At 38.3% G+C, this 25,875-nt stretch overlaps 1 protein-coding gene across 2 annotated transcripts in view; it reads right to left on the bottom strand.

Annotated features, from left to right (window-relative positions):
* PCSK5 (proprotein convertase subtilisin/kexin type 5) overlaps positions 1 to 25,875 on the bottom strand; it is a 261,404-nt gene that overhangs the window by 108,724 nt on the left and 126,805 nt on the right. For both annotated transcript variants that reach the window (XM_030004192.2, XM_030004193.2), the window contains exons 8-9: positions 24,516 to 24,728; positions 11,669 to 11,769 (exon numbers count right to left, since the gene is read on the bottom strand). In XM_030004192.2, coding sequence (XP_029860052.1) covers positions 11,669 to 11,769; positions 24,516 to 24,728 — 314 coding nt within the window. The remainder of the gene's footprint in view (positions 1 to 11,668; positions 11,770 to 24,515; positions 24,729 to 25,875) is intronic.

Raw genomic sequence — 25,875 nt, 5'->3', positions numbered from 1 at the left:
GTTTATCAGACCGAGCATTGGCTGTCTACACTGTCCAGGACTAGGCAGTCATTGAAAATGTGGGAAACCTTGGTTCAGTTCCTTAACATATGCTCTTGTGTGTTTCAGACCAAGAAGTCACTTGCGGCAGCAGACAAGTGACTTATTCTCGGCACTTATCTTTAAGGCATGATACTTGGGCTCTTGCAGGTAGAAACTACACCAAGCCAACAGCCATAAGAAAGCGGGGAAGGTCAACCCATGGGTGATTGTGAGTGGGTCACTTTCTGGGGTGACTGGGACATTGCCATCACATGAAGTGACTCTACACTCTTAAAACAACACATAGTTGAGTTACCAGAAATTTCAAGAAGAAATTTCTTTGGGAAGCAGATGCAGGGTAACAACAAACATGCAGAAATATCTTGTTCTTCTCTAAGTCCCCCTGACAGTGGAAGACACAGAAAAATCTCACTTGTCTCTCTGTCTGATGTACACAAATGACTGTTGTGTGGACTGGCATCCCACACACGTTGTTTCACATCTTCCAGAACTTCTTTTGTCAAAAGAATACATTTTTGGAAATACTTGAGTAATCAGTGCTTTATGGTGCTTACACATGGAAGTAGAATCCTGCTTAACCTGTGAGCTGAAATCAAGCTATTAGGAAGCAACCAGTGAATACATGTGATAATCTATTAAAAAATGAGCACTATATTTTTCATTCAAGATGCATCAGTTTAGGTTTTCCGGTGACAAATTTCAGCTTCCATAAGGTGCAGCTTTAGGAGAAGGCAGTAGGGACGCAGAAGTTATTGCAAACCTGCAGTCAACTTGTTTATAGAAAAACTTGCTCCTAGCCTATCCTTTGTGTGCATGTTGACATATATTCATGGGTATTAAGCAATGGAAGTTCACCTGTGTTGGTGGAATTACTGAAAATGAAAATGAATTTCAGCACCATGGCCCGTAATTCCATACAGGAGAGAAAAACTTGGGATATACAGGACATTCAGTCACATGTAACTGATTTCTACACATTTTACTTTCTAATAGCCTTATCATCCATATGCTTGAAAACAAGTAGGAGTTGCCTAAAAATGCCAGACTTCTTTTATGTAACAAGGTTGTAGGGAATAATGCAAAGAGAGCGACCAAACCATTTAACTACACATATTGTTCTCATTTCCTTTGCAGTAATACGATTTTAATTCTGAATGTATCTTTTCCATTGCAGAACATTTCCCAGTGGGTGTGTGTGGACTATGGGTATGCTGATGTAACCTAGCACCTTTCCACCTACAGCTGGGACATCACAGGAAGTGGCATGTATTCTTCTAGAGCCAACACTGAAAGTCCTGTTTATGCTTGTTGTTGAAACAGAAAGAGAAAATGGAATAATCTGAAGAAGGAAGATGACTTTTAAGTGAATCTCTTATTAATTGTATCCAGATTTTTTTGTAATTTCTTCCAAGCTCTATCAATTCATGGCCATTTAATTTCTCTCTGGTTTTGGCTACAACAAACAAGGGTATTCCCATGTTTAAATTCTGTTATTTTTAAGGAGAGCTGATGCCTTCTGTCCCTAGCTGTTATTAAAGCATTAATATGCCCATAGATACTTTTTTTTTCCTTAAAGTGGAATTTCTCACACTAGACAGTTGGACTGGAATGACAGTAATTGTTTATCCAGCTGAGCTGGTAGAAATGATGAAAAAAAGAAAATGTCATGGAATGTAAGGAGCATTAGGGGTTTGTAAGATAGGGTATGCTTGGACAGTCACGTAACATGCTTCAAGAAAAAAAAAAACAATATGATTTTATACCAGCTCAGGAATTTCACTGGGAGCCTGTGTAAAGTCTTAGAAAAACATGTTTCAAGCCTTCACAAAGACCTCCAGGAATCCAGAGAGCTGCATTCTTTATAATCTGGAATCCAAGCAAACTGTTATTCTATAAAGCTAGCTGTCCATGTTTCTGGTGAAAAATAAGGCACTAAAATACTCCTCTCAACTTCTAAGGGAGAGATTCAAGATAGGGCACACTCAATGGATTATTTAAAGAGGAATGATGATGATATGGTGGATCTAACTATGCCTAGATAAAGGATCTAAAGATATACCAGCCTTCACTTGATGATACTAAACTCTGATAAATTGGACTTATGTCAGTCAGCAAATGAACTTATGTCTCACAATCATGGTTTACTTCTAAAAACAAAAATGAGCCATTCACTGTTGTATCTACCATCCTTATCCAATCATGAAATACAATGTAAGAATTTCTGGGGCAGAAAACCTTGATCAAAGGTCTGATTTTGAGGACAAAACATGGCATACAGTTAAATCAGTCTGTCTCTTATGCAACCTCCAAATCTGCTTGCTCACTGTATAATTCATAATATTTTTATGTTTTCTTCTCAAGGAATGGCAGTTTGGACATATTTATATCTAACATGTTTAACAGCATAAGAACAATATTCAAACCAATTTCAGTAGCTTACTACAGGACCTTCACTATACTAAGAATTGAGCTATTGCCAGATTGAAATTTTCTCTCTACAGTAGACACCTCATTTAAAACAAAAGAGGTCTGCAATTGTTTGCACATAATTTTTTTCAGAAACTTTAATAAAGAAAAAGAAAAAGAAAGAAACTAGAATGATGTCAAAATAGCAGTTCATTTGGAGAAAGAAGAGGAATTTTTTTTCGTTGTTTTGGTTTTTTTTGTTGTTGTTGTTGTTTTTTTTTAACAAGAAAATCTAGCAGCCACTTTTAAGGCACCTGGAAAAATCACAGAATTGGTCAAATACTTGTAAAACATGTCAAAATTGGATCCTAAGTGAGTAAACAGTTGTTTGCTAGCCATGTGGGCCCCAGATCCAGACAAGATGTCACTGATGTTAATTGATTTACCACTTGATTAATCTCAGAAGAATTAATGGCTAAACATTTTGAAATGAACAAATGCATTAACAAGAACAGTACTAACTCTGTTTGATAATGGATTGATTTCAAAAAATGGGCAATTTCCTTCCAGAAATTTTTTTTCAGTGTCTCATCTGAAATTGCCTTGGGATTACACATACCAGACAATACTCAAAATCAAACCAGAATAAGCAGAAGTGAGAGCAATTACATGCAAAATTGCCTGTACAGCAGCCAAAATATAATGAATGTTGTGTCCTTAACCAATAGTTGTACTCTAAGGTACAGCCCTCTTCTTTCAGGCTTCTCAAAATGTTTATGAAACAAAGTAATTAAGAAAAAATTAAATAGGGCAAATAAATTATATTACAGTAATATTCATCTGAGATTTAACTGTATCTTTAAGCTGGCTGCTTAGAAAAAGTAGATCATAATTTTTGGCCAAATCTGATTTCTTCATTCCACAACTAGTCTCCCGAGTGACAATTGGGCTAATCCTGGAAACAGTAAAGAATTCAGGCTCCATCCTTTTGCATAATGATACTGTGCCAAAAATAACTGTTCAGAAAAATAATTGGTGCAAGAGAGACAATTAGCAAAACTATCACTCACTACAATATACAAATAGGGTGAAACTTTGGTTTGTTTTTTTTTTGTTTAGCAAAATGATATGGTTAGCAACATGAATAATGATTGCTACATTATCTTCATAGCCAGCAATTTGAATGTGACAAAGGTGGCCTATCTGAAAAAAATATTTCTTTCCAAAATAGCAGAGTCTGATGAGAATTGCTGGAAGAATACAATAATCTTTTCTCCAAAGAATCAAGGAAAAACATAATATCACAGGGTGGATTAAGAAGAGGATCACCATTCAATCTGGAAGTATCAAATAACCTTCTTTGGAAATCTTGGCTATGAGAGAACAGACATGGATAATTATTGCTATAAAATGGAGTCTCTGTGCCCTTGACATCTTGTAGAGAAGTAGGAGATCATTTTAATCACTAATTTCTGCATAACACCACCCTTAAGGGCTTTATGATAAATTTATAAACAAAATAAATAGTTGCCTGGTTTATTCAGACATTCCCATCACTTACAAATCAGCCAAATTGTCCCATGAGATCTACAACCCTACCACCTGTCCTAATGACTCCAATATATGACTCCAATATTAGCTATGTTAATGGGAGACATCCTTCTTTCCCAGGTCGCATAAAGAGTCAGTGTGAAGATGCCTGTTGCAGCACAGAATTTTAAGAGGTATGAGACATTAAGAGAGCCTCTAATTGTTGTGCTTGTCCTGTGCATAGGTGTCTAAATGGTCTATCTACACCATAACCATTTCATTACTGAAAATAATAAGATACAAAAATGGACCCCAGTGTTTAACAATCCAGTCATGCATACACATGGACATACAAAACCAAAACACATGTTTTTGAGACGTCTGACACCCTTAGAGGTTCTAATTGTCATATACTCTGCAGCTAATCCTGTTAACTTCCTGCTAGAAAAGTAAAGAATATTATGTGCTTGCTGATAAGCATGTAGGTCTTTCCCTGTAAATGTAACTTAAGTTTCTACTCCAGTGGTCTTGTCATTTTCTGACCTGGTAAACCACTGTTCATTCAACTAGTTTATCAAAAAAATTCATTTGGTTACTTCAGAGCTAGCTCTCAGTTCCTTCTTTGCTCACACGTTTTTTCTGGATTCCACATTGCTTGTCAGAAATTTGCCATTTCTCCTGCTTATTTCTGATCTGCATTCAATTTTATCCAATCAGATTCCTTTGAAAGAAAAACCCAAGCCTGGCTAAAGATGACAATCCCTTAAAAAAATTAATGGCAACTGGAAATACTGTAAGTCAAAGGGCAGTTATTAGTAGCGTTAATGGTATATGCAATAGACCTCTGTCTAAAGAGATGTTCAATTAATTAAATTTTGGGAAAATATTTTTCTAGGATCAAAATTGCTCTCAGTAGCCTTTTACACTAATTGTCATATTCCTCCTCTTTTTCCTTTATTAGCTTAATTTAGGTACTGGACAAAGAAGAGCAGTGATATACATCTGAAAACAAATTGCTGACTAATACTCATTAAGAACATATAATTTAAACCAATTACATTCTCAAGTGTCCTGATATTTGCCAAGTTTCACTGTGGAAAGACACACTGGATCTGCCCATTTCAACAGTCACTAAGTAACTTCAGTATATCACTCATATTCTAAACATATTAATCTTAAACATCTCAAGCTTACAAATGCTAGAATATCAGAATTTTCCATTCAAAGCTATAGCTTTTTGAACATCTTTTCAAGGTAATAGCATTTGCCTGTACAACATAATCTTTATCAGCTTATGTCTGGCTCTACTTTATATCATTCAGTTTATATTTATGCAGCAACTCCATAGTTTCTGCAGTGCATCCTAGTCTCTTCCTGAGTCAGTGTTTCAAGGCTTTTGCATTGGCTACAAACAACTTTTGGATTATCTTCACACTGTTTTTTAGGATAGAACACAGACAAGTTGTGATATGACATGACAGATAACATTCCTCTAGATGAACAGCAGGATAACCATACATGCACCAGCAATGGTGTTCTGATGTATTTGTGTCAAATCTGCAGTGCACACAGTGGTGGCAGATTCCAGAGCCTACAGAGTATTGTGTTTTTCCCAGAGGTAGAAAATCCTAAGTGCCAAAAAGAAAACAATCAATGGCCCAACTACAGGTTGATAATGATGACTTTCTGAGGAGAAATCCCTTGAGAGAGAGGTACCTGAATCACATCCCTCGTTATGCCTTCTCCAGAGGCAGAATGAAATGGGACCACCCAAAAGACATTGTGCACTGCTGAGGGACAACAGTGTGGAAGCAACAGCAACCAAAACCTTGTCAGTTGGCAGTTTTAGAACCAGCTGTGACTGTGCATGTGGGGAAGCCTTACCTTATTTTAGGTCAATGCAGGCAGTTATGATTAGCATGGTACCTAGGCTATTGATTTGACCTATCTGCCAAGTCCAATGATACTGATCACTTTTAATATAGTTGAGCTATGACGCTGTGGTGCAAGGAATCTCAAAAGAAAAACTGCAGAGAGACAGCAATCCAGTGAACCTGCTCCTCTTCCACCTTCCTCATTTTCCTCTCGCTGCAAGAACAGACAGGGAAAAACAGATGGGCTCCCTGCTCTCAAAGTGAACAGCCAGCAGCACCCCTAAGAGCAACTTCATACACAACCCTAAGCAGCCTCTAAAAGCTGAGGCTGGGGAACACTTGGAGAACCAAGAAACTACAGGGGATAGATCTGCCAAACTCTTAAAACTCTCAACTGAGCACATGCCAATGGAGATTTTTGAAAAGCTTATAAAAGTAAAAGGCATTGCCTTGGCACCAGAACAATGGCTATCCACTTGTTCTATTTCTAGCTGTTGCTCCAAAGCGCAGACACAGTAAAACTCAATGAAAAAGTTAAAAATGATCACAGTCAAACTTTTTTTTTTTAACCTAGACTCAGTTTAAGAAATGTCTGGATGGAATTTTCTTAAAACCTTTTTAAAGCAAGTTACATGGAAAATTTCAGACCGAATGATTATTCTTTGGCAAAGTTACATGTAACTGAAAACAGGACCTTAAATTGGGAAACACAGGGCAACCCGAATTCAGGAAAGTACTTCCAAGTCAATCTCAGTTGGTGCAGGTGGTTAAAGCTCAAGAGAAAGACAGGTTCTAAATTAAGCATTTATTTATGTTTTGTTTTTCAAATACTTCACCATTAAGAGCATTGTTTTAAAACTACTCCAAAAAATGCAAAGACTCACAAAAAGACTTCTAACTCACAGCCTCTAGCATTCCTTTTTATAACAGGCAGTCAATCAATGGAGCAAAGACCTAGCTAAAGCTGATGGACTTAAATGATAAACTCTCCTTCTCTTACACTGGAAGCCTACATATACAGGTCCCTTGACAGCACTTCCACATTTTGCCTGAACTGTCTCATCACCTTTAGCCTCTATTTATGAACAAGCAAACCCCTCATAACTTTGATGACACAGAAATATGTTCTCTACATCCAAAATGGGCCCTTGCCAGACAGTACACTGCTTTTCTCCTTTCTGTAAGAAAATTAATCAATAAGGGAAGTATTGCAAGTATCTGATCAATTTTCAGAAATCCAGAGTATCTTCCTCTGACACTCTTGACCCCTTCCAATGTGAACTCCATTTTCCTCTCAACTCAGTGATTACACTTGGTTGTACTGCCTTTTAGAGAAATGCAGTGCACTGTCACTTTTCTGAATGGATCATTGGTATCAGAATTCACTGAAATTTTTTCCCAGCACTACCTTGTTCTAGCCTTGGTTTCATGTAACCAAAGACAAATGAAGTACATCGCTCATGTGAAGAGAATAATGGAAGAAAACAGACTCTCTCCAAAGCTATAGCACTGAATATACCACACAGTAGAAACACAGGAGATTAATACTTCCATTTCAGGTTGTCCTGGTTTCAGCTGGGATAGAGTTAATTGTATTCCTAGTAGCTGGTACAGTGCTATGTTTTTGAGTTAGGTATGAGAAGAATGTTGATAATGCTGATGTTTTCAGTTGTTGCTAAGTAATGTTTAGCCTAAAGTCAAGGATTTTTCAGCTTCTTATGCCCAGCCAGCGAGAAAGCTGGAGGGATACAAGAAGTTGGGATGGGACACAGCCAGGGCAGCTGACCCAAACTGGCCAATGAGGTATTCCATACCATGTGATGTCATATCTAGTATAGGAACTGGGGGGAGTGGGGGCAGGGGGATCACCGCTCAGGGACAAACTGGGCATCGATCGGCAGGTGGTGAGCAACTGCATTGTGCATCACTTGTATATTCTAATCCTTTTATTATTACTATTGTCATTTTATTAGTGTTATCATTATCATTATTAGTTTCTTCTTTTCTGTTCTATTAAACCATTCTCATCTCAACCCACGAGTTTTACTTCTTTTCCTGATTTTCTCCCCCATCCCACTGGGTGGGGGGGAAGTGATGAGCAGCTGCGTGGTGTTTAGTTGCTGACTGGGGTTAAACCATGACACGGGTGCTATTTCTTACTCATGTAAACTGCAGTTTACACACCACGGGTTGGAAAACATGCATTGGCTTACAGACACTGGAGCATGCTGTTCACTTGGGGGTGTACAATGTATTCTTCCATCAGCAAGATAATTTTTTTTTTTAATTTGCCTTCTCCAAAGGAACATGGCACAATGCCCACTGGAACAAATGTGGGCATACTGTCTCTCCTGACTCTGATTCACGCAAATCCCAAATTCAAACCTTTCATCAATGAGAAAGCGTATTTCTGATATCAACAGTAGATGGTACTATGCAATGCAAACAGTTTATTTTTAGTAAGAACATTGCTGCCTCTGTTGACTGAATCATTTATATCCATAGTTGCTGGTTTATAATTAGCAAAATTCAACATTATGTAATGACTAAGAAGTGCAATACACAAGCAAGCATTTATTCCTAGAGCCTGAACAAGATACTAGATACACTGGGAACCATCAGATAAAACAATTAACTACCTGAATACCATAAGAGAACCATAGAAAACTAAGATCAGGAGATATCTTTCTTTGTATGACAGTTGTTGCATATCTACATTTCTGCATTACACCCTTGGAGACTCCAAACAAGCAGTCTGAAACTCAGTTACACTTCTTTGGTTCCTTAAGGAAACCATGCCACTTGATACTCAAATACTGGACCAAAAATAAAAAAAGATATAAAGGTATGTTCATGTTATTTGAAATTGGGGTAGTAAGAAGACCACCATCCCAAAACAATTTGTTGCTAGGATTTCAGGAGCAGATCCCAGTTGGAAAAAACAACTAAGTGAAGGGTTCAAATCAGTAGGCAGGTAAGAAGTCCTCTATCAGCTGTTTGCCAATCCTACCATATGGGGGTTATCAAAGAAAGAAAGTGGCAGGTTGGAGTAGAAATCTGCCTTGCTCATTTTCCATTGGTTTAATGTACCTTTGCATGTGAGTTGAAGAAACTTCGTGGCTGTTCTACCTCATATCCAGGCCAGACTAGTGCTCTGTTCACCTCCTGATGTCTTCCAGGAACAGAACTTGGCTACTGGGGAAAACTGGCCTTATAGGCTCAAAACCCTTTCATGGTATAATTTGTTGTGTTTTCCAGAACAAAGTGGAACGAAAGGACACATTATTACAGATATATTCAAGAAGTGTTCAGGACTAAGTACTCCAATTTTTAAGCGGCCTGCTGCACGAAGAGCATAATTAACCTTGCAAAACCACTTTCCAGCTAGTCTTTTTAAAAAATCTCATATACACACTACTGCTATTAGCACAGGCACTAATATGGAATCTAAGGAGAATCTATGTAAATGCAAACTCTGTTTCAATGCAAACTAGTTCCAGTAAGCCCTTACGTTAAGCCACAATATCATGTGTCCTTTACATGCCATATACTTTAAAAGTATTGGAGAAAATACCTAAGATGGCTTCAAAACTTCTTTTTGCATACTTTAATTCCTAGCATTTAATTAGGATCACCTAAATTGGCAGGTATCACAGGTGAAAAATACAACTGAATTTTCAAATATGGTAAATAAATAAGAATTACCATTCAGGAACTGTTTAAAATAATCTGAAGATTTCATACAAACAAATCCCAGACATTAAAATTGAATCTATTATGATGTGATCTCCTTGTAACTTTAAAGGCCTTACTTCACAATCTATAACTTCACAAGACCAAAGGTTTCTCAAGTCCTAGGACTGGATTAATTTATGGGAAAAATCAGCATGGGAAACCTGGAAATATTTGTCTCCTTAGTTTCCTTTTTTAAATATTTTTTCTTTTTTCTTTCATGGCTGTGTTCAGAAAATTGGTTGTAAGTACACATAGGAGAAAAAAGTTAGTGAATGACATACAAATTAATAAAACCACCTTTATGGTATTATTAATATAATTCCTGTGGCTCTATTCAAATAGACAGGCTAAGATTTGGAAATAAGTAAGAGCCCTCCATATACCGACACTGAAAGAAGGCAAAATCAATACATTTTCACCCTGAATCTCTAGTTAGCACCATGCAACAGAGTACTACAAATACAAAAAAGTGGCTAGGATCTTTAGTCATTGGCATATTTTGTCTCCATCACCATATGTGAAGCTTTGATACAGTCTTGTCTTTGTTCCTATCATTGCCACTATTAATTTGGAAAAAAACCCCAAAACTAGTCCATAGGCAATAACATGGATTTTCCATTGGTATAGTCATCAAAGTTCACAGAGAAAAAAGGTTGTGTAAAGTGTAAGCTTCTCAGTGTGTTTTAAGATGTTACATCAGCAATAGCTTGGTTGTAGGTATTGTGTGCTGTAACTCTTTGAAACTTTCAATTACAACAATCATTTGTTAGAAAATGCACACAAAATATCATATAAAAGACAAAGAATAAATTACAAGCAACCTCCGTTCATGAAGAAATAATTAGAAAAACTTTCAGCAGAGTGAAATTTACACAGATGCAATTTTATCTGCATGGGCAGACTGTTTAGAATGAATTTAAGGATTTAAAAACTGAGATTAAGAAGACATTTAACAGCTTTTTAAAAAAAATAATAGCATTATATTAACTTTTCAAAATACCTTTGTTTCTATTGACTTCATTAAGAAAAATCTAATTATAATGATACAAGCACCGCACCACTTAAGATTATGTCAACTCTTCAATTACCAACTCTTATTCTCACGACTGTAACTCAACAGCAAAAAAGTATTCTGCATTGAATATTGGCCCATGATTTCTTCAAAAAAACAACATTAAAGATGGAAACATAATTCTGCTATGAATTACATATAATTTGAAATTACTATTGTGTGCAAATTTTTAACTTCCTTCAAAGGAACTGGCTGCCCCCAGAGGAAACTAGATTTCTTCAGAATTTAATAGAATCAATCTCCTAGCGTGGTGCATTCCACCTTAGACCTGCTTATATTATCCAACACAGCGCAAAGTAATACAAAAGGTTTTGAAATACAGATTTACCTGATAAATCTCCAGTATTTCTGCTGCTCCATGAAGCACATTAAAGATATATATTAGACACAAAGGAAAAAATCCTGCAGTTGAGAAAATGCTTGTAAGACAGAAACTTTACTGAGCTAAAGATAAAAGGACTATGGAGCTACACTATCTATGGTTTTTGCAGCTGAGGAATTTAACCCATTAGAAAAAACAGACGTGTGTCAGCATGCACAAGTTGAGAATTTTTATTTTTCATACTATATTAATTTCTGTTCATGGTAGCCTAACACCATCCCAAAACTTTCTTCAGTGTTCAAGAATGGACACTGCCAAGAGGAGCCTGATGAATGCAAGAGGCAACCTATATTAGCCTGCAGATTACAGAAGATCTAGGCAGCACTGTGAAGGTACTGTAAGATATTTTGAGGATGCTGTACATCATTTATTGGAAAACACCTGTGCTCAACACCATTTCAAGTTATTTCAACACTGAGTACTCTGTCATCATTCCATGGTGTCAGCTTTCTTGCATGTGAAATAAGCACGCAGATTTTTCCTGCCCTTGGAAGGGTACTGTGAATTACTACAAGGTTTCCAAAGCACTTTGAGATCCTGGGATAAAGGTGCTGGATGAGTGAGAAAGATCTTTCTGTATGCTTAATTTTTTTTTTTTTTTTTTCCAGAGTATAACTCAGATCTTACTTTGCTTCCAGTGCCAGTGCAATGATGCCTGCAGCCATAGGTGCAGAAGCTGAGGTTCCAGTATGGCTGTCTGTGCAACGCTGCCTCAGGTCTGTAGTGATCTGGAAGAAATTGAATGTGTGAAATTTAGAACACAGCTTCAGAAATCAGAACAGGTTTCATTTGCTCGAATGAGTCGCATGTATGTGGAGGGTATTTCCTTCTTTCATTGCAAGGAAAGGAAAAAAAAGGTATCTGAATACATGATGTTAGATGTTCTGAGTTTGAAGTCACTTGCGAACTTGGAGACGTGTTCTCTGCATTGCACTGAAAACATAACCTAGTCTCTGTTTTTTTCATGGCATGATCAAAAAAAAGACTTGTAAATTGGCAAAACAGCAGAGGGTTTTAAAACTGCACAATTAGAACTCTGCCCTTCTATTTGCATTTATACAGCACTTTCCATCCAAGAATCTCAAAGTGCTTTACAAACAGGAATGAACTAAATCTTACAGTGCTCCTTATATACAGACTGGTTATACCCATTTTAGAGACTATGAAAGAGGTATGGAGGGGTTAATTAGGTTGCCTTAAGTCACACTGGAAGTATGTGACAGAGTAGAGTACAGTTGGGCTCATGCTAAGCCCCGTGTTTAATCCTTCTTTCATGCCTTATGCAATAATTCACATGAAATTAAGCAACAATTCTTTGGAAAATCCTGATGTAATCACAAATTTGGCCTAGACATCACCAGCCAATTAGTTATTTGCAGCTTTAAATTGTTATGTGTTGCCTAATTATATGCTGCCACATATTTTTATATATAATCTAAGTGGTTGTATAAACTGTAATGAGCAATACCAACTAGAGACAGTCTTCTACTTAGTCTTAGGTCGTTATTATCTCATAATGAATTTTAGGCAGATTCTTTTTGTAAGACAGTAAATCACATACAAAGAATGTGTTTAGTCTAAATTCTGCTTCTTTCGGGCAATGTTAATCTATAGTGATTCTAATCTGTGCTCTTTTTCCCAAAGAAGTGGTTCCTAGCAAGAGCAAGGCAGTAGAGACAAGAAGTCACGACTACTTAACAGAAGCTCAAGCAAAATCCACACAGACTTGAGAACAATTCCTAGCAGACAGCAGTCCACACCACAGCATGGAAACCTCCATGAAGGTGGCAGAGTGAATGACCTGTGATGCCAAACGTTATTCTCAGCATTTCAGCTGATCCCTGAGATTCAGTCACTATGAGACATACAACATCTGCCTGAAAGGCAGCGAAGTTACTTACACAGCTTCTTACCTAAGTATACAGAATTATTGTGTCTCCGTTTCATCAAATTCACTAGTATCATACTTCATTTGCAACACAGATATGCACAAAGATGGGAGAAGGAGAGGATCAGAGGATCGGAAAATCATAAAAAACCACAGGGCATGTAAAAATGCCTGTCTAGCTTTGAAATTGGAAGGTATGCAAAATATGATCTGTAAAAACAGCCACATCCCACCTGGGCAGAATACAAGCAATTGCATGTAGGAGGTATAGGTTTCACACATTTGCATTAGCCATATTCAGTAGTCTATATATTACATAATTTGTATAAGGCTGCTGAAAGGTCTCACAATATGTAAGCATACGCAAGCTAACACAAACGACTTCTAATAAGAGAAGGAGCTAACAGCACCAAGGAAATGATTGTTGAAAGCAAGTAGTAAGCAAGTGACACAAAATGGAAGCTTCTAGAATTTGAAAAAGATGGATTAAAGCATTTATAATGTCATATCCTTAATTTAGGGAAGCTACCAAAGGCCAGATTTCTTGAATAATGAAGTCTAGAAAGACCCTTCCTCCCACCCCCCATTATTTAATATCCTTCTTAAATGCACACCTTGTTAAATAATTTCTTTTATCTGTCATCAGCTAAAAGTTGAACACCATAAATAAAATATTCATATAATTTCTTTATCTCTTGCCTTCTCTCCTATTGACCCTGTATTAATTTAGACAATGAAAATTAATAGTGTTGGAAAAACCTTTATGCATGCAAATTCTAGAAATACCCTGACCATATTAAGAGATGAAACTGCAGCAGGAACAGCCCTAACACTACATTGCATATGTGTGCAAATGGAAGTAGTGATTTTGCAGGTGGGATTAACATGTCCAAAGACTACAGGATTATGTGCACACAACTAGAGACATACAAGATTCAGGTATCCCATTTGGAAAAACACTGGTCAGTGCTGTGGCGAGGAGTGGAAGTGAAGCCAGGAAAAAGAGAGGGCAGAAAAAGGGACTAATACATGCTTGTCTCTTTTGTAGCCTGCTACCTTGTCCCCTGCAAAAAAGTGGTGCAGCAGGCGCTTTCCTCAGAGGACCAAAGGGTAGCAAAGCCTACAGGAGCTCAGGCAGGTAGAATTGCCCTCATAGCAGCTTTTCCTCAAGAGACAGCCTCTCTCAGTACAGTGAAAAGCACACTGCATTGTGCTACCTGTGTTTCTCATCTTCTGGAAGATCACGCTTCCAGAGTGTTTTTATTGTCCTGTAGCTACAGCTATCAAGCATAGTAAAACATGACACCTCCTTATTTGGCAACACTGTCTCTCACGTTCTAAGTGGATGCTGTGGCAGCAGTTTGAACTACAGACCTTTATCTACCTCTTTCACTCAGCAAATATTTAAGCAGAAAATGTGTAGGGAAACCTTCCTAAGTGGAAATCCGATTTGAGCTACTTGAAAGGAAGGTTACTGACAGGAGCTCAGATGTTTAGGTGTAAATTACCTCCAAGATCTGAGGCATGTTTTTCAGCACTATGGATTCACTGTTGGAGAAGTGTCATGTCTGAGAAGAAAAGAGTACAGGACCACCAACAGGTGAGCAAATTTCAAGAAGAAAAATGGTGCCCCAAGTTCCTGAACCATGTAAGGGCAACATCATTAATCACAATAAAAGCATCTGACAGCACCATGAAGGCGTCATTCCTCTCAATATGGTGGGGAGAAGGAGAAATTTTGGAATCTTTTGTTGAGTACAACACATTTGTATGCTTCAAATACCATTGTAACAACTGCTGATCTATAAAAATGCTGATCAGACTGCCCAAGTGTTTTGGATCTGTGTTGTAGGGTTTTGGTAGGGGGGCAGGGGCTGCAGGGGTGGCTCCTGTGAGAAGCTGCTGGAAGCTTCCCCGGCTCCAAGTCAGACCCGCCTCTGGCCAAGGCTGACCCCATCAGCGACAGTGGTAGCACCTCTGGGAGAACAGATTTAAGAAGGGGAACCTGCAGTGGGGGAGGAGATTGGAATGTGAGAGGAACCCCTCTGCAGACACCGAGGTCAGTGCAGAAGGAGGGGAGGAGGAGCGCCGGAGGAGGGGATGCCCCTGCAGCCCGTGGTGAGATGGCAGGCTGTCCCCCTCCAGCCCATGGAGGGGAGCGGGGAGGCAGATGCCCACCTGCAGCTCGGGGAGGACCCCACGCCGGAGCAGGGGGATGCCCCCCAAGATGGCCGTGACTCTGTGGGAAAGCCCGTGCAGGAGCAGTCTGTGCCTGAAGGACTGCAGCCCGTGAAAGGAACCCACACTGGAGCAATTTGTGAAGAACTGCAGCCTGGGGGAAGGACTCACATTGGAGAGTTCATGGAGGACTGTCTCCCACAGAAAGGACCCACGGTGGAGCAGTTCATGAAGAACTGCAGCCAGTGGGAAGGACCCATGTTGGAAAAGTTCAAGAAGGACTGTTTCCCATGGGAGGGACCCCATGCTGGAGCAGAGGAAGAGTGATGAGTCCTCCCCCTGAGGAGGAAGGAGCAGCAGAGACAAGGTGTGATGAACTGACCCCAACCCCCATTCCCTGTCCCCCTGCACTGCTGGGGGAGGAGGTAGAGAGAACCAGGAGTGGAGTGGAGCTGGGAAGGAGGGAGGTGTGGGGGGAAGGTGTTTTAAGATTTGGTTTTACTTCTCATTATCCTTGCTTTGATTTGATTGGTAGTAAATTAAATTGATTTTTCCCCAAGTTGAGTCTGTCTTTTGCCCATGAGCATAACTGTTGAGTGATGCCTTCCTGTCGTTGTCTTGACCCACGAGCATTTCTCTATATTTTTTCCCCATCCCACTGTGGGGGATGAGTGAGTGAGCAGCCTCATGGTGCTTTGTGCTGGGCTTAAACCACGACATCAAGAGAAATCCATGCAGTATTTCTAGGGCCATGAGTTATATCCACTTCTAAATCTTTTGAATCAACTAGATTTGACTGAAGACAATGACAATGTTTCTGGTACTGGCCTAGTTTAATCAACATGAAATTAGCAACCTAGGACAGACACCCTGATGAAAGGCAGACAAAAATGATACGAATTACCACAATGCACTGCAATACCTGCCATATGCAGAAGCTCAACAGCTTGCAGAAAATCCATGCATTTATTAAATAAAAATCTCTAGACACACAGTAATAGTTTTATAGAAGCAACTTGCTCTGAAGAATTAAGGAGATGCCATTTCTGTACAGTCATTATTAAGGTTGCATCATCAATCTTTCCATAGTTTCACTAATTGAGAGGTTAATTACTATGGTAAAAAATGGGATTTCCCTTAATAGAGAACATGCTCACTCTTCCTCTCCCAAGCCTCTGCATTTCCTGCTATTTCATATTTCATAACATGAGCTTTCTGAACTGATTGAACCATTTTTTACCTTCTGCTGCAGTTCTTCAAGATATGTTGATTTCTATGACCTGTGTCCCTAGAATTGACAAGGGTTTAACAAAACTCTACTGTTCCTTCTCACATCCCTTGTGTATCTATCTGTATCTACCCAAAATTGAAGGTGTCACATTGTGTGGATCTTGATACCCTGAGAGAGTTTGTGAACAAGAGCAGGCTTTTGTTTGTGTTTTAAGAACTGGTAGGAGATGGGGACTTTTGGTATTTTTGTTTTAAGTTCTGCTTAGAGCAGAAGCTAGTCAGCAAGGCAGAAATATATTTTAGAAGAGAAAGAAACTCAGGAGATAAATTGGCTTTTTTAGAAAATGAAATAAGTGGAACAGTAAGCAGAGAGGTTATTTTCAGAAGGTAAGTCATGTAATGGGTTTATAAATTATATCTGTGAGGGACTTTCATATGTAAATTCTTTAGTGCTTTAAGAAATAATTTGAAAAGGGAATTCAAAGGAAATGTGATACATTTGTGCAACATGTTTGATAAATGAAAGGCCTATATAGATAACTATATTAGGTGGTGCTTAACCTAACCTAGCTGCATGGTCTAGAGTGGGGAAGCTATCTTCCAGCATTGTCCTATAGTATTCAAAATAGCAGAGAAGAGAATAATAGGAAAAAATACCTTGACAACTGTATATTATTAGCCAGTACTTCTGCACTCACTCTGTTATGAGAGATAACCTCTATAAAGAAGTATATTTTTACGGTCTTTACCTACTGTTCATTTGCCTTTGTCCCAGAGTGTGAGTTTCTATGCCTATACCTATGCCAGCACTTTGCAGCTACTCTTGAAAATACCTAAAAGTAATTCTAGTTCTTTTCCCTAAGAGTCCATGTAAAAGGCATACATTCAGCAGCATCTGTGAAATGTTTGTACGCTTTGGGCATGTTAACACATCCAAAGGTTGGAAACTTGGTCCATAATGGGCTAACAGTTACTGCAGTAAAATTTGGTAAAGCATAAACTCAAGCACACTTGGAATACCATCCCTGAGCAACAAGGAACTCATGCAAGATGGTAACATCAGTGTGTGTTTAAATGTAATTGTTAGCTCAGATTATTTCAGATGAATTTGCTTCCATTTATTTTAGTTCAAAATCACTAAAAAAAGCTCCATATGGAAAACAGAGTTGTGTAGATGAAATTATGTTCTTAAGTTATAATTGTACAAGACTGAAAAAACCCTCCAGACTAGAAAACCTTGTAAAATTATGTTACATCCTATATTTGTAACAAGCAATTATAAAAACATGTAGTAATGAAAAGAGAAAAAAAAGTCTTTTGTGTAGTTATAAAAGTGTGGGTGCTTCTATTAGTCTATATCGAAACCAAAACACTTTAATAAGACTTTTTAGCGCACACGATGAGTGTCTAACATTGGTTATGTTTGTTGACCTACCTTATAATACACGTATTGCATAGAAAAACAGAAAAGAAAAAAAATATTAAAATGAAGAACTGCAAGGAAAAATATGAAGGAACTATGTAACATGACACTGTAAAGTTGTAACCATTCACTGTTCCTTAACCATGGATAGGTATTTCTGTACTAAAAAACTGCAGAATCTCACATGATTTTGGAGTTTGTTCTGAGTTACATGACAAAAAGTAAGAATGAGCTCATTTGATTCTGATTGTAATCCCCACACCAGGTCACTTCTTCCTGATTTACTGCAGTAGTATTTTTGTTTCCTATTTTGAATATAGGAGTCTCACTCCAACAATCCAAATCACCATACGCATTGACCAAATATTGTTACTCTTTTCATGTTGCTAACTTGTATATTGCATACAAATTTATATGCATAATAGAATTTGGAGAATTTAAATTTAATAATAATCTTTCTATTCTTCAATTGTTATTTTTCCCTTTAAACTTACTGCAAGCTCTAAGCTTTTTGTGGAAAGATATGAAGACAATCTGACTCAAAAGGAGCCACAGTCTAAACAAAAATGTCAGAAACACAGTGAGAAAGATGTGTGGTACAACAATTAAAACAAATACATATCTTCTTTATGCATTTATGACATAATGCATATTTATTTATCCATTTATGACTCTTTTAGCATTTTGTAGCAGTTGAAAAACTGTCCTCAAAATTTTCAGTTCTGTCTTTAGTCCAGTTCTTGTTTCAAACAAGATTTCTTTCCAAGGTAAATGAGGTTTGATAGGTTCTTTAGGAGGATTGGATTTTAGTAGACAAGTTGGAGAAGAGAATACCAATACTACCATTATTGGTCTCAAAATCAGGCTATCAGCAATACAGTCACACAGGTGAGAGCAATGTCCCTGTCTCCATGTGTGTACATGTTGAAAGGACTGATTAATACTCAGTTTGAAAAGCTGGCTTCACTATTTCATGTTATTCCTCACTGGGCTGTAGCATAACAGAAGCACGTAGTTGTTATCCCTTATGAGGATAACTGGTTTACACACAACACAGACAGAAAGCTATTGACTGCATCTACTGTACACTGTTCTATTTTGTCACTGAAAGTGTCTGGGGGGGGAACAGGCTTGCCTGGCTTTAAATGCCAAGTACCAGTAGTAAAACACCCTCAGATAGGTTGTGTGTTTCAGAAGTCAACTGATAATATACTACAGGAAAAAACGTCTTGGAAGGAATATTTATGGCCTGATATTCAGGCATTTGAGATCAGTGAATCTTATGGCACAAGCAACATCAAAGTTGCTTTGCACCAGAGTAGTCAAGGGTAAATTAAGTTCTGGTAAACAAAGGATCAACAGATTTGAGTTAATTCATATGGCTCCTCAGTACACTTATGCTTTTTCCATTCACTGTGCAAAATGATGCACTCTGTAGGAGTAATCTAAAATCGGCATATGCAACTGGATTGCTCCCAAAAGAATGGAGGATCCAATTAGTAAAAGCAATCAGTGCTTACAGAATTGAAGGATTTCAATTAAAAGTTATTTTTACTTATCTCTGATAGCATGTGTGAGATCTTCTATGGGGACTCCACATTAAGGACATTTTTAAAGAGGCATATCTTTAAATCTTTTCAATAATGTTTATGTAAAATCTCTTCATTATTTCCCTAATTATGGGATAATGTATGTTCATTCTATATATAATAATTAATCTCTCCTTTGTAAAGTATACCTTTCAAAAATCTTACAATAAAATATCAAACTGCAAGTATTAGCACAGTGCATAAATTCTAGAAGTGATGAGTACTATACTTCAGTAAACTAAAAATTTACCTATTCTTGTGTTACATAAGAAAGTCTTTAAAAATAAAGGTGAGATCACCTCCAGGTGTTTCTGATGCTAGAACAAGTCATAAGGGAGTGACACATCAGAAATAAGCAATGGTCACTTACTGAAATAGTAAATCTGTTAAAGCAGAATGTCCATGTTAATTGAAAAGAATGGAAAACAATCATCAAGAAAACTACAGCTATTAAAAAATCAGAGGAAAGATTAAATCCATTAAGTAGAAAACCACAAATCAGGACTGAGAAACATACAGACATTTTACTAGAATTTAAAAAAAATAAGCAAGGATTTTGCTTTGGGTTTGTGTGGCAGGGTTTTGGTAGCGGGCCAGGGCCTGCAGGGGTGGCTCCTCTGAGAAGCTGCTAGAAGCTTTGCCGGCTTCAGGTCGGACCTGCCTCTGGCCAAGGCTGACCCTATCAGTAACAGTGGTAGCACCTCTGTGAGAACATTTAAGAAGGGAAACCTTCAGCAGGGGAGGAGATTGGAATGTGAGAAGAACACCTCTGCAGACAGCAAGGTCAGTGAAGAAGGAGAGGGAGGAGGTGCACCAGAGGAGGGGATGTCCCTACAGCCCATGGAGGTGAGTGGGGGGAGCAGATCCCCACCTGCAGCCCACAGAGGACCCCACGCTGGAGCAGGTGGATGCCCCTGAAGATGGCCATGACTCCATGGGAAAGCCCGCGCTGGAGCAGTCTGTGCCTGAAGGACTGCAGCCCATGGAAAGGACCCACGCTGGAGCAGCTCATTCAGGACTTGTCCTGGGTTCAGCTGGGATAGAGTTAATTTTTACAGGAACCTGGTAGCTGGCAGGGCATAGCCGGGGCAGCTGACCTGAACTAGCCAAGGAGCTATTCCATACCATGTGACATCATGCTCAGTATATACATGGGGAGCGGGCAGGTGAGAACTCTCTCGACTTTTGGTGGGGGAAGTGGCGGAGCGTCGGGTTCCGGGTGGTGAACAGTTGCACTGTGCATCACTTTTTTTTTTTAATATTCTTTCATTAGTACCGTTGTTGTTGTTGTAACTTCTCTTTTTTTTGTGTTGTCCTAGTAAACTGCCCTTATCTCAACCCTCGAGGTTCCGTTTGTTTTTTTTTTCCTTTTCTCTCCTCCGTTTCCTCCCTATCCCACGGGAGGAGGGCGGGAGGAGTGAAGGAGCAGCTGCGTAGTCCTTTGTTACCGGCTGGGCTGAAACCACGACAGGACTGCAGCCCATGGGAAGGACCCATGTCAGAGAAGTCCGTGGAGAACTGTCTCCTGTGGGAGGGACCCCATGCTGGAGCAGAGGAAGAGTGATGAGTCCTCCCCCTGAGGAGGAAGGAGCGGCAGAGACAAGGTGTGATGAACTGACCCCAACCCCCATTCCCCATCCCCCTGCGATGCTGCTGGGGGGAGAGCATAGAGAGAACCGGGAGTGGAGTGGAGCTGGGAAGGAGGGAGGTGTGGGGGGAAGGTGTTTTAAGATTTGGTTTTACTTTTCATTGTCCTTGCTTTGATTTGATTGGTAGTAAATTAAATTGATTTTTCCCCAAGTTGAGTCTGTCTTTTGCCCATGAGCATAATTGTTGAGTGATCCCTCCCTGTTGTTGTCTTGACCCATAAGCATTTCTCTATATTTTCTCCTCATCCCACCGGGAGGGGGAGGAGTGCGCGAGTGGCCTCGTGGTGCTTTATTGCTGGCTGGGCTTAAATCACGACAGATATACTGGTCACAAAACTAGTACTGACATGTGCAAGAAGTAATAAATAAATTAAAAAAATGAATAAAAGATGACGTGGATAGCAATGAATGAAAATTAAAAGATAAAAGGTACATAGAGGTGGTAAGGAAAGACAAAGGTCAAATGGTGAAGCCTACAAGAACAGAATAAAGTATAAGGATGTTATATTTTCAAATACATCAGAAGCAAAAGAACCCCCAAATCAATATTATTTTAATTGTCCAGAAATAATAGAATAGTTAATAGCAGTGTATAGTAAATGGGTATTTCACTGAATGTTCCTTTTTGGAAAAAAAATCTAAATGAAGTTTTCAGAGCATACAAAGATGATAAATCATATTCCTATTTATAGCTGTTTTAAATAGCAAGTTTAAATCAGGAAGTTTGGAAGCACCAAAGACTTTTACAAGAGCTGGAAAGGGAACATGTTAGACTATACTGTTGATTTTAGGAAGTCTTTGAACACTGGAGAAGTTCCAGAAGATTGAAAGAAAAACCACACAGTGTCACTATTTTGAAAGGGTAAGCAGCATTGTCCCAATAATTTCATCTACTTGCCAAGTTTTTATCTAGTGTAAAAGAGCTGATACAGGATTAAACTAATTATTAATAAATTAATTAACTAGTAGTGTATTTAATGGTGGATGACATAAGCTGCTGAAAAGAGAGCTTGCCAAAATGCTGCAGTATTTTTTTTCTGGCCAACACTTTGGTTGAAAGTAGTACAGTCAGGATTCTACAAGACACATAATGTGATACTGCACATTGAAAAAATTTTAAAATTATTTAAATTTAAGAGATTAAAAATGTATATGACATAATACATAGATATAAAATGGGATAATTACGAGGTCTCAAAATGTAAGCATATATGAGAAATCAGATACATACTTAGAAGCAGAGAAATTATATATATGCTCATAGCACATACAAGAAATGAGCCTGGTTTCTAATCAGGCCTTCTACAATTTGGTTCTTGGCCTCAGTATGACCTAAAGCTTTTATCAAAGACCTGGAAGAAAACATCAGCACCTTCTGATGAACGATGCACTTGAAGAAACTTTCAAGAGAGAGAAAGTGATGATGAGGGCTAGTCTGGATTGAGCACTAAACCAGTACACCCAGTGGTAAATGGTGCAATAAAGAGACCATAACTACCCTCATATCTGTCCTTGGACCACCAGCTCCAAAACAGAGAAGCAGCAGCTCTGAAAGCAGGTTGGGCATCACACAACAATGAACACATTACATGACAGTGAAGCTAACAAGTCTCAGTCAGGCTTAATGTATAAAGAGAGTGGAACTGAGCTGGCACTCACAGATAGACATTTTCTTGTGCATTTGGCACTGATACTGCTACTACCTGACTGGTGTGTCCAGTTTGGGTGCTCAAGGCTCATGAAATGGGAAAGGTTTTACAAGAAAACATGTCTTATATAGAATGATGCAAGAAGCTTACCTTCATTTATCAAAAGGGATTAACTAATCGGGCTACATGGGTAGAAAGACGTTAGACAACTAGAGTGCCCTTCATATTAGCAATAAAATATTTGACACAACCAAATGCCTAGAAATTGAAGCTAGAGGAGCTCAGATAGCAAACAAGAGAAGTTTTTAAATGGCAATGGGTAATTAAAACCACTTGCCCTAAATTTAAGTGAAATTTCTGTCACTGGAAACTTCGAAAGCATGATTGATTGTATTTATAAAAATTATTGTCAAGTTGATAGCAGCTGCTGGATTTGAAGGACTCAGGGAAGTCCTACAGACTCAGCTAAGCAAGAGGTCAGGCTGGTGAACCACAATCGCATCTGCTCACCTTATATTGCATTGTCTCACTTAAACATGAAGAAGTTAGTGAAGGTCTTTTGAAGGACAGTAGAGGAAATTTAATCACAGAAGTGAGGACTGCTAGGAGATGGAGTAATTTCTTTTCTTTATTATTATTTATCAGGGAGAACAAGAAACATGCCAGGAAGAGAGATAAGGTTTCAGTGGAGAGAAGCAAGCTAAGAACAGAAAAATTACTGGAATGAAAAAGTACCTCAGAACAAGTTTAAAACAAAAATTAGATCATCTGAAAATAAGGAAGAATCCAAGAAGGGATGGCTAGCATCCCAGAATCCTGAAAGACAAGGCAGACAGTATTAAAAAAACATAGCTGCAAGAATTTTTAACTCCTCACTGACACCAAGAGAGGTGTCTGCTAAGGACCAGAAAGAAGGTAATGTTAGATGGGTGCTTAAGAAAACATCTTGGGGGGGGACGACGCAAATCTCTAAATTTTCTAATCAGGAAGAAATTAAGGTCTGGAAGTTATGGACTAGAATAAATAAGCAGGGAAGAGAACAATAGCAGCAAACCTGATTAATCCTAGTACAAGGGTTTAAAAGGTTAAAAGGAGTAGTATATTGAATATTGGAAAGCATATTGAATGCACTCAAATTGAAAAAGCAGATACAGCCTACAAATAGTAATGGTATCAATAGATTATCGAACAGAATTAAAATAATTTGTTGGTTTCCAGCCAAGATGAGAACATAATGGAAAATGGATGCTGGCTGTTTAAGAATGAGATGAGGAACAATACAGGAAAGATGAGCATTGAGCTTAATCTTGCTTACAATATATCAGCTAGCTGGAATAGGCAGCAATATGACTAATAACTGACCATCACTGAATATAAAAGAGGAATGATGCTAGATCAAAATAAATCTGAGAAAATAAAGAGGTACGTAGGAAAACTGCTATTACCATGTGTGTAAAATATGAAAAGTATTGATAACTGGATTAAAAACAAAAGGAGATACATTCTCAGGCCTACTGATGGGCCACAAGATATTGGTAATGAAAGAAATCTGTGGCAGTGGCAATAGGATCTTTGAAAGCATCACTCAGAGTTGACAGTAACTAGGTGAGTGGAAAAACCTGCTATGAATTGGGTATACCTGCACTGCATTAGACTGCAACATGCAGAGATACCCATGCTGGTTTTAAAGAGCAGTATGGTGACTCCAACCAAGTAAGACACTGCGGCTAAATGAACTTGCCCACATATGATTTTTTTTCTAAAGCAGTACATTAATTAGTATAAATGGTTTCTTTCTCTCCTTCCCCCCAAAGTCACTATGCAAAACACAAGCCCATATACCTAAAAAAAAAATTTAAAAACCGTACTATTTTCCTGTCGTAGGATTCCCCGCTGCTGTACGTTGTAGCTAGTGTGGATGCACACTCTTCCAGATACCACGGCTTCTTCCCACTTTCAGCTGTGCTGCTTATGGAGATAGTGTAGATGCTATTGGTGTAGCCATCACAGGAGCAGTGGTCTCGACTTCTTCCACCATTTCCAGATGCCCAAACAAAGACTGAACCTAAGCCTCTTCGTCCCTGTTTGGAAATGGCACAAAAGATTTGATTAATAATTCTTCTTTTCCCCCTCACCTGCTTAACAACAGGACTTTTCCCCCAAAAAGACATCTGATGAGAGAAAGACAACAAAAGAAACTAGCTCACTGAGAAGAATCTGAAATGAAAATAGGATTTAGCAGAGTTCAGAATCAGACATCAGAAAAATTCAGAAAATGAGTGGTATGAACACAGCTTTAGAAACAACTTTTACACAGTGTCTGTTGCTCTGCATCTACACTATCCAGCCATACCAAGAAAGAGGCGCTGAAGACTCAGAGGAAGCATTAAAACATCATACTGGGCTGGAAAAAGAAAAGAAATACCATATTTGAAACTAAAATTCTTTGTAATGCATGATATCTTTCATTTATTATGGTGCTCTCAGCTGTTTCCTCTTGGCTTGCCTGGTGGCACTAGGTATTGTTTGGGTAGCATTATATGCTGTGAACCAGAGCATCATTGTTTCACAGACACTATAAATCACAGAATCACAGAATACCTGAGGTGGGAAGGGACTTCAGGTCATCTAGTCCAACCCATCTAGTCCACTATGAACGCTAAATGCACAACACAATATATAAACAAAATGGACAAAACCAAAAGATTCTTATAAATCTATTCTAATGAAGCATTAAAGGATTAGTTCAGCATGATTTTTAAATATATGACTAGTTGCGCAAGTTACTTAGCCATATTCATTATTTCAAATGAGGACTTAAAATACGTAACCTCACCTTGACATTTTCTTAATACACCGAAGTTATATACTGTCCACATGAATCAAAACGTTTTTGGTGGTGCAAGTACTTTTAAATAGGCATTGGTACGAAAAGTGAAGATAATACGTAACCTGTAGGGCTGATATATGGGAATTTACAATTACCAATATATGGGTTATTGGGATTTTCCTTATTTATATTTATGTATTTCATGCCAATTAATGAAATTCAGATTCATGCAACTGTACTATCTGCATTAATTATGAGCACTCACTATCTGCAAGCACTTTACTGTTCAGATAGAAAGGTTCACCAAAGAGCTAAACTTATCTTTTATTAAGCTAAATAGTGTCACCTTTTCTTACATGATATTCTCTCAAAGCATGGGACATCCCTCTCAGTTATAA

The sequence above is a fragment of the Aquila chrysaetos genome, chromosome Z (genome assembly GCF_900496995.4).
Source record: "Aquila chrysaetos chrysaetos chromosome Z, bAquChr1.4, whole genome shotgun sequence".
NCBI lineage: Eukaryota > Metazoa > Chordata > Aves > Accipitriformes > Accipitridae > Aquila > Aquila chrysaetos.
This window is presented reverse-complemented; position numbering and strand designations above follow the sequence as displayed.